The following is a 10,513-nucleotide window of genomic DNA, read 5'->3' on the forward strand; positions in this document are numbered from 1 at the left end:
TCAGTCATCCAAACTATCCAAAATGTGATACTCGTTTGGTCTCATCTATTTTAAAATTAAAATATTACTTTCAAAGATCATATTTACATCAAAACTATTTTCATATCTTACAAATATTATATCTCTTTTTTTTTCAAAAAAACCATAAAGTTTAAAATAACGGCCGACAACGCCAAAAAATTTATTTTTGTTGTACAACGCAGAAGCTTAAGTACATTATTAAATGAACTTCACACTCCTAAATTTTTAATAAATTAATAGATGATGATTACTTGATTATACTAATAGCAAATCAATAATTAATTAACCTTATCAATTATGCTAGTTTAAGGTCCAAATTATTAACTAATGCAAAATGAAATATTTAATTTAATTTAATAATTAATTAACATATGATCAATTAAAATACCTAAATACGATATGATAAATCAGTAATTATGTAATGAAATATTTAATTTAATTTAATAATTAATTAATATATGATCAATTAAAATACCTAAAAACGATATCATAAATCAGTAATTATGTAATTAATCTTAATAATGAATACAGTAACCCATTCCCAATCAGTCTAATTATGCATTTTGAAGTATTATTTAATACAAGATTAATCAGCCACATCAGTCTTCAAATTAACCATTTAGTTAGACCCATTTACTAACTACTCTTAAGTTAAACCATTATTAGGGAGTCAATCAGGGCATTTTCATCATGAAAATGAAAAAAAAAAAACACTAGAGTTGAATGTAAGATCAATCCATCGTTCTAGAAAGTTCATTTCCAAAAGCTCAGAATTTTACTCACAGAAACAAATAACCCCCTAACCAAACACACCAAAAACTGACACAGTTGTTTTGAACAGGTCATCAAGGAATAGAAAATGTTACCAAATAGAGCCTAAATCTAAGTTTCTACTTCAAGATAGTAAGAATCCAAAAATACAGAGTCAAGGCGTTGTGATAGACTAACTCAAAAACAATACTCTACGTTAATTCTTATAAATCTTTAAAGATTAAGGGCGGACCAAACAATATGTCATAGTAAAAAAAAATCAAGCTCCACTTCATCCATTAAAGACTAAACTTTTGGTGTAGTTACCAAATCAGGCACATGGGATCCTATCGAAACAAGTAAACTAGCTGCAGCTCTTTGCCACTCAGCATCCAGATCCTGGACATGATAAAAGATAATTCAGTTAAAAGCCTGATATCAACAGCATAAATATTATCAAAAGAATACAGAAGTTTCTTAATCCTAACCAATGATAAATGCAGTTAAGCACTCAAAGATTTAACATGGAAGAAAAAATGAGCGAAGAATCAGCCTTACCTTACATTTGGTGTGATTTGTTAGAAACTAGTAAATGAACAGCAACTAAATCAGGATAAGTGGAGAGTAATTTCTTAACTCGCAGCAATCAACAACAAAGGTTTCAAAATAGAGAATACAAACCATAAGAGAGTGGAGGTGAACAATTCAACCCAATAAAAGCTGCTTTTCAAGAAGCAAAAAAACGGAAGCAATAGTAACTTGCTCAATAGTCAACTTTCTTGCTATGTAAGATTTTAATATAATTCATACAAGTGGTATTTATGGTTTGATTAGTAGGGCATTTTCTGCCAAGTAATGTGCCTTGATGTTTCAAAATCACAAAAAGGATGCATCTACATAACTGACTGAAGTGGAAGCTTACCCCCAATCCCCTTTTCTTTCCGCAACTTATGCAACAATGCACGGGCGTAAAGAGCTGCGAGAGCCCTGTACCGCGATTCTACCGTCAGGGCCCAGACCTGGGAGGGCCGACCGGCTCTCTGACATTGGTTTGGTGCCTCCTTTTCATAGGGGGATACAATCCTAAGTATCTAAAGCTTATTTATGTGATTCCCTTGTTTTAGATTTTCAGTTTTTGGCGTATGTTTCTGTTCAAGACAGCTATCTGTTGCCGCTATTCCCCTTCTACGATTGTATTTGAAGGCGATATGATGTTGCGGCTGTAACCCGTCCGAGGTGATGGTCGTCTCCAATGGTTCGAGCAATGCTCCCGCAATAAATTGATCCCGCAGGGATATTTATCCTTACACAACTCCACAACCTATCCAACCATCCACCCCGTTGATGTAGTCCCCGGACAACTCTCCCCTTTATTGTCCCGCAGTCCATCGCCCTTCCCCTTCGCTACAACTCACTATCCCAGCCACCAGCTTCGCTTCTTTCGCTGTCCCAGACCTCCACATTCGCTATCGCAGCCCCCCACTCCTTTCTGTTGTTGTTCAACCCCTGTCCCACCATCTAACATCATCGTCGCAGCCTCTCAAGCCCTTCCCTTACTGTCACATCGTCGTCCAGCCATCCAACGCCCTATAACTCCTCTTCTTGCTATTGAGAGCCTACCCGACCCTCCCAATGACCAACCACCACTTCTTTGTTGCAGCCACCTCACCATCCCTGCGGCTGCCCACCTTACTGCCATCCAACAACCAACCGCAGTCATCCCAAGTTGTTGTCCGACCATTCCCCCACTTCCATGTGAGTTTTTCCTTGATAAACAACAGCACCCGACTCCCTCAACCTAAACCCTAGTTGAGACGTGTTTTGTCTTTGTTATTTCCTAATTCCAAGTATCTTTGCTTGTAACCCTATCTGTTTTTTGAGTAAGAATATTTGTTTTCCAAGTTTATTATGGAAGAGATACAGTGACAACTCCGCCGAGGGCTACAATGGCTAGATGAAATTGAGGAAAGGATACCCAAAGCCACAACGGTGACTTGATAGATCAAAGGAATTGGGTGAAAATTTTTCGCCATATGGATGTAAAGAATGAAGAAGTACTCCGAAGACTTGACATGAAATATTTGAGAAGACAGAATTTTGAAGTAAAAGTGGATTTTTCATATTTTGATGACCACATGGATCGAAATGATGTGATCGAGTGGTTCAAGACCTTGGAATGTATTTTTCAGTGTTAGGACGTCCCACCTGACGGAATGTTGAAACTAGCCGCCAGGCATCTCATTGGTGGGCCAACCTGAAGGTTCTTCGACAACAAGAATAGTAATATTACCATCTGGTCCAAGGTGAAACAGAAGATACAATGTCAATTCTTGTCAGCTCATTACAGACCGGATATTCAAACTCTAGTTTCAAAAGTGGATAGATCATATCATCAAACGACTATCACATCTTACAAGCAGGCTTCAATCATAGGATCTTATAGCCAAATTATACCAAAGGGAACATCTAAGTTGGCCCTGTCTGCGGAGAAACTAATTCGGAGTAGAGTACAGGTAGAGTAAACCAATATTCCTAAATTTATCTCAGGTAAAAAGTATTTCAACAACCACGAATTTGGATATATTGAAGCAGATTTCACAAGGAGATCATATATTTCACTTAGCAGGGAACTCTTAAAGAAATGAGCAATAATATAGTAGACACTAAAGAAGGTGATGTCACAAAGAAGAAAGACCAGATCCCAACCAATGAGGGAGGAAAGCTTAAAGCTGAGGTCATAAGAGAGAAATTCACCATCCCCTGCGGCCCGCACACCTTCCTACCATTTGATAGCCCACCGCACTGTTGCAGCCACCTCACCATCCCTGCGATTGCCCACCTTCTTGCCATCCGACAACCAATCGCAGTCATCCCATTATGTCGTCCGACCATTCCCCCACCTCCATGTGAGCTTTTCCTTGGTATATTGAAGCACCACCTCTCTCAATCTAAGCCCTACTTGAGTCGTGTTGTCTTTGTTATTTCCTATTTCCAAGTGTCTTTGTTTGTAATCCTATTTGTTTTTTGAGTAATAATATTTGTTTTACCAATTGTGGTTTGGATTAACTCCAGTATAATTTGATATCAAAGCTAGCTTAACACGAGTGCTATGGTTTCTAGCATACCTCGCACCTCCCCACCTATAAATTTTTTCTTCTCGCCCTACATCGTCTCTATATACCCACTTCCACATATCCAATCTCAAATCGTAAACATGTCACCGATAAGGTACTACTCAAATGCTAATCAGAAATTTACCATAGAAGAGATACAATGACAACTCTGTCGAGTGTTATAACGGCCAAATAAAATTGAGAAAAGAAGACCATCCAGACAGGTCACCCTAAACCACAACGGTGAGTTGATAGATAGAAGAAATGGAGTGAATCTTGTCCACCATACGGGCGTCAAGAATGTGTAATCTTTACCCCAAAAACTTGACATGTAATATCTGAGAAGTCAAAATTTTAAAATAAAAATTAATTTGTCATATTTTCATGACCACATGGATCAGAATGAGGTCATCGAGTGGCTCGGGACCTTGGAATGTGTTTTTGAGTGTCAGGTCGTCTCACCTAATAGAATAGTTTCCAGAATAGTGAAACTAGCCACCAGTAAGTTAAGGAAGAGTGCATCTCAGTGGAGGGAAAACTCTATTCCCAGATGAAACGGGAGATGCAGCATCAATTCCTACCAGCTCACTACAAACCGGATGTTCAAACCCTAGTTTCAAAAGTAGAGGGACTACATTGTCGGACGACTACCACATCTTACAAGCAAGGTTCAACTCCGAAATCTTATAGCCAGAGTATACTCAGGGAAAAAATTCAAGCTGGCCCATTTGAGGAGAAACTAATTCGAAGTAGAGAACAGGTGGAACAAACCAGTATTCCTAAATTTATCCAAGCTAAAAAATGTTTCAAGTGCCACAAATTTAGGCATATTGAAGCAAATTTCACAACTAGGGAGATGATATCTTTCATTGAGCGGGAAACTATTGAAGAAAGGAGTAATAATACAATAGACACTAAAGAAGATGATAATATAAAGAAGAAAGGCCAAATCTCAGTCGATGAGGGATGAATGCTTCAAGTTGAGGTCATAAGAGAAACACCAATAGAATTCACATTGGTGATCCCAGACGGTCATATAAGTCTGAGGAACCGACATTGGACACCTAGCAACCCCATATAAGAGAAACTCATACTTTTCAGATAGATAGACTCCTTTTTGAGTATAAGAGAAACTCATACTTTTCAGATAGATAGACTCCTTTTTGAGTTGCCCCTACTGAGGGAGGTCCAATATGTCAGAGATGAGGTTCTTTTATGCTGCTTCTGGAAGACTATATGGAGTTAATTAGGTGTTAAAATATATTCAACAGTATAACTCCTGCAGATGATTAGGCGGGATGGATAAACAACAGCCTTGGAAGTTGTTGGAGCTTGATGGCGAAGAAAATTCTTCAATGAAATCCAGGTCCTACCATAGGAGAATAGGTCTCTTTTGAATGGTTGCTAGTGAGAGTTGCTCAATCTGCCATAGAGTTCATCCCAAAATTGAATCATCCTTACATATTTATCAGATACATTCAGTCGAGTAACAAAAAGTGGAATAGGTCAATTACAGAACTAGTGGCTCGAGAGTTACTTTGGGAGAATCTACGATTATATGCAGCTACCCAATATTGTGTCAAAAGCAAATGGATATTTATTCTATCCATAAGTGCTTTGGAATGACAATGTCGACAGGAGTGACTTACCAAGAAGTTACAGTAGCTTCACCACATTGAACATGATCGACCTGACTATATGAGGAGACAGAAGCTTCAAGAAATAAGGACGAAGCTCTCCGAACCACAGGGACTGTTGCGGTAGCTAACAGAACCCCCCCCCCCCCCTTAACACCTTCTCCTACAGGTGGGTGCAAGCGTAAAGAGTCGCGAGAGCCATGCCCACGATTCTATCATCTAGATTGAACTGGTCCATGTTGTTTTGGAGCATCCTTTCCATAGGCGAGTCCAATCCTAAGTATCTAGGTTTTATTTATGTGGTTCCTTTGTTTTACATTTTCAGTTTTTTGCCAACGTTTCTGTTCAAGACGGTTGTCAACTATTGGCGTTCCCCTTTTGGGGCTATATCAGAAGCAAGAAGGTGCTTCGGCTGTAAATTATCTAAGGTGGAAACCAACTCCAAGGGTTCGAGTGGTGCTCCGGCTATAGCTTGATCCCGCAAGGATATTTATCCTTAACAAATTCCTCCACAACCTTTCCAACCATCCCCCTTACCGTCGCAGTCCCCAAACAACCCTCCCTTTTGTTGTCCCACAGTCTACCATCGTTCCCCTTCGCTGCCCCTCACTATCCCGGCCACCTGTTTAGTTGTTTCGTTGTCTCATACCTCCACCTTAACTGTCCTGCTACTCCTTTCTTTTGCTATTCTACCCCTATCCTACCTTTCAGCATCATCTCCATAACCCCACAAGCCCTTCCCTTAATGCCATATCATTGTCCAGCCGTCCGATGACACTGCTGCATCCTGTGAGCCTACCCGACCCTTCCAACACCCTGCTAACAATTCTCTGTTGTAGCCATCTCACCATACCCTGCAGCCACCAACCTTCCTGCCATCCAACAGCCAACTGCAGTCGTCCCTTGCCATTTTTGTTGCCTTCTGGCCATTCCCCCACTTCAATGCAAGCTTTTCCTCTGTAAACCGCAGCACCACCTCCATCGACCTAAGCCCTAGTTGAATCGTGTTGTGACCTTGTTATTTCCTAGTTTCAAGTGCCTTTGCTTGTAACCCTATGTTCTTTTTGAGTAATAATATTTTATTTTTCCTATTGTGGTTTGAGAGCTTCGATATCACTAACACCAATATATCAATTGGAGATGGAATTGATGATACTGTTTGAACATTAAGCTTGTGGGTGAGCGTGCCAGTTTGATCTTTAAGCTTATTAAGCCCGCAAGGATAAAATTTGAACATGATATTTACTAAACCCTCAAATATTCATGCCAGTTTGGCTAGGGGAACTTGTTAAATTAGCAAGACATATTAGAGTTTAAGTTTTTAAGCTAGAAGGCTTTGTCAATCCAGCCCTTGAGTTTGTTGAACTGTAACTTCATGTTGAGTTCAGTACTTTAGAACGGTTATGATTAAGTTTTATTTGTTGATTATGACACTGGAGCATATTGAACCAATGAAATAAGACCCTTAGATTTGTGATTTAAAAGCAATTGTTGCCATCATGAACAGTTCTAGTTTATTATAAAAAAAGGTTCCAATAGGTTTCTGAGATTTTAATTACGAAGCTAGGCTAAAATGCTTTAAGGAGCAATATAAAATTGCCTCTCGTCAAGCAGAAGAATTTTGCAGGACATCTGAACTTTACCCTTTAGATTTTATGGGATCATAATTGTTTAAATAGTCAGATTCTGTGTCATTTTTCTGTCCTCATTGGCCACATGTTCTACTCCCAGTAATGACAAGTAAAAAATGAATTTGACAGCCAATATGTTTGAGATGGAATGTTGGATGAACATAAATTTAAATTTTGTTCCACATGGGTGAGCATTAATCACATAATTCCACAACTCATATATGAATTTATCATCCAAACCCTTCATCTATATAAATAGAAGTTCCTATCATAAATGAAAATATAAATTATTAAAATATTTGATTCACCTCCATCATACTACCGTTCAAGAAGTCTCAGGGTGTACAGGATGAATTTGTGTGGGTAACTCTAGTAGGCATCTACCACCAATGAGAATTTTGAATATGCTTGAAAAATTAGGTTTGCAAATGAGATTCAATGATCTTAATGGAACCAGGTAATTTGGATTTATGCAAAGTTTAAATAATTTTCCTAAGATTTATTATCTATCTCAATTTTACCATACATTCATTTTAATATTCTCATTCTATCACATTAAACTCAGTTAGCAGTGACCTCTTTATTGCTTAAAACCAGGATGCATACGACATAGTCAATCATATCAAGATTTTGAAAAATTAGACTTCAAGTCTCCTTGTTATTCTCTTATCATTTAGTGAATCACTTCTTCATTTTAATTGACTCTATAATTTACTTTATATAGCTTCATTCATAATATTATAGGTCTAGGATCTGTAAACCTAATAGATATGAATATTTTAACCTCAACATTACTCTCATAATGTGCAACTTCAGATCCACTATAATTGCATATCAAGTACTTAACTTATCATGTTTATTTAGCTCCTTAAGATATTAAATTTTCTCCATAATTCTAACCGTTCATTTGCTTTAGAAATAATCCACCAATCTGAACTATACTATCTATAAAAAGTACAAAAAATTTAGTAAGAGCATTCATAAGAAAAAAATGATGATGACTACCATAATAACCGACAATGCACTCCTAGTCTGCTACTGCAAACAAAAATATTTTAAACACTCCACAACTAGTTATATCATACCCATCTATCATGCACATTATTAACAACTTCATTATAACATTGATGCAGAATTTTTTCTATTTTATGCCCAATAAAACTATTCTTCTAGCGCTTAATCATATTTCAAAATCAATAAAAATAATAAGAATGTCCTTCCCTTGCCCTATACATGTAATTAGTAACCTAAGAACAATATTATCTTCCGTAAGTGATCCTTATTATATGCTACTAATTGATTCATCAAAATTAATCATATTTTTTACAAACTTCATTTCACCCTCTCTAGTAACCTCACTGTATGACTCATAAGATTCATCTCATTATTACCAAAGCAAACAACTCCTTGATTTTTAATTATTAATAAAAAATATATATGTTTTACAATCATTATACATCTTAGTCTTCAGATTTCACAAAAAATATTTATAACGATATTAGTCAAATAACTCTCATAAATATGCAAACTTTAATAGTATATTGACTAAACCAAGTGATAAGGTTGAATGATTAGTTATCTACAGTGACCATGACGAAAGGACAATTTTTAAAGAAGACAAATAACCTCAACAATGTAGAAAATGGAACTGAAGCTACGCTCTTACAGAGCAATGAGCCGTAGTTTGACATGATAGCTTCAGAAAGCCATAATAATGCGATTCCTATTACGCCAAAGTAGCAGAAATCAAACTAAAGATTCAGCAATATGGGAAAGAAACATAAACAAAACCTTTGAAGTAATTATCTCAGCCGTTGCAATCTTTGCGAGCTTAGTCATTAGAGCAGGGTCCACGTCTCTCTTATCCATGGCACGCACAGCACAAGCCATCACTGAAAACAAACCGGCCATATTTGCAAACCGCTGCAACAGCATGCCCGGCAATATTAAGATACAAATCCAGTAACGCAAGACGTTACAACATTAAAACCTATAATTACCCGGCGTGCACCTCTCGAGACAGCGCAGCAGCAGTCAAGTACGATAAGAGGATGCCTATCAGTCCATTTCAAAAAATAAGCCAAAGAGCATTGAAAAAGCAAGTGATATAAGAATTTCGGGAAAAAAGGATGATTAAATAGTGCGGGGCTATTACAGTGGTGCGATTTCCTTGAGTGCGGAGACGGAGGCATCGCGAACAAGCGAAGATTCGTCCGCGAGGGATGAGACCAGCACCAGCACGGCCTCTGAACACAAGCGTGAGGAAAGAGAATGAATGCGAGTAATGAAAACGATTTAAGATGAGCAGCGTGACGCAGTCAGGGAAGGGAATGGATAAATACCTGGAGCAGGGAGAGGATTTGAGGTGTTCGCCATGGCGGGCGAAGAAATTGGGCGAACCACTGCGGAATCGGGGACGTTATTGATGAATACGAATGAGAATGGAACGGGGAAGCGAGGAAGAAATGGGGTGAGCGGTGACAGCTCATCAAGTAAAGGCTTTATATTTGTTGGGAAGAGGACATGTAGCTACAGGCGAACAATTTTTTAAAGTACATGGGTTTCTTATTTCTTCTGAAATAAAATTTAGAAAATATATTCAAGCAATTTTCATATTTATATATCAATTTATGCATGAAAATATTTACTTTCTTAAAATAAATAATAGTAATATTTTTAATTTAATATTAAAGATTAGAGTTTTATACATATTTTATACGTAAATACATAAGATTTGTGAAGCATATATGTAAGTAACCCTAAAAAACATATTAAAGTTTTGTGTAAATTGGATAAATTTTTTGTGAATTAAAATAAATATTAGTGTACGAATAAATCATTTAAATTAAAAAAGTTAACTTATAACATCATTTTTAAAAATACAATTATTTCAATTTCAAGCAACCAAATATATATTTTGAAAAAAAATATATATTGAAATTTAAAAAAGCAAATCAACTTGAATTCAAAATTCTATATGTTTGATACTCTCTCATTTCTAGAGCTTCATTTTATCTATGTGACTTAGTGAAACTCTGTCTTTTTGGCAGGCTTGATTTCTCGCATCAAACTGATTGGATTTGAATGCCTTGAGTAGGTTGAGCTACTTCGAGATTAGGCATCATATAAATTTACAGGTGACTACTTGCCCTCTTTCGATAGGATCCAAAGGTGACCGCACGACTACAGTAGTAATGTTGCTAACAGTTAAGATTTACCCATCTTTAGAAAACCAACTTCTGTCATATTTATTGGTTAGACTAACTCAATGTTTCTTCTAATCAGAATCTCCTTAGGCGTTCAAAATCTTTGTCCTCAAGTTATGACGCTCTAGCAACCATCATTGCATATTTAGGTAATC

General features: G+C 37.1%; 1 protein-coding gene across 1 annotated transcript in view; it reads right to left on the reverse strand.

Annotated features, from left to right (window-relative positions):
• LOC110021062 (protein SHOOT GRAVITROPISM 6) overlaps positions 1-9,641 on the reverse strand; it is a 156,878-nt gene extending 147,237 nt beyond the window's left edge. The window contains 5 exon segments of the mRNA XM_020719393.1: positions 1,099-1,170; positions 8,944-9,075; positions 9,153-9,207; positions 9,308-9,398; positions 9,495-9,641. Coding sequence (XP_020575052.1) covers positions 1,099-1,170; positions 8,944-9,075; positions 9,153-9,207; positions 9,308-9,398; positions 9,495-9,528 — 384 coding nt within the window. The 5' untranslated portion in view covers positions 9,529-9,641.
• Between the last annotated feature and the right edge of the window lie 872 nt (positions 9,642-10,513).

This window comes from Phalaenopsis equestris, unplaced genomic scaffold, assembly GCF_001263595.1.
Source record: "Phalaenopsis equestris unplaced genomic scaffold, ASM126359v1 Scaffold000118, whole genome shotgun sequence".
NCBI classification, from domain to species: domain Eukaryota; kingdom Viridiplantae; phylum Streptophyta; class Magnoliopsida; order Asparagales; family Orchidaceae; genus Phalaenopsis; species Phalaenopsis equestris.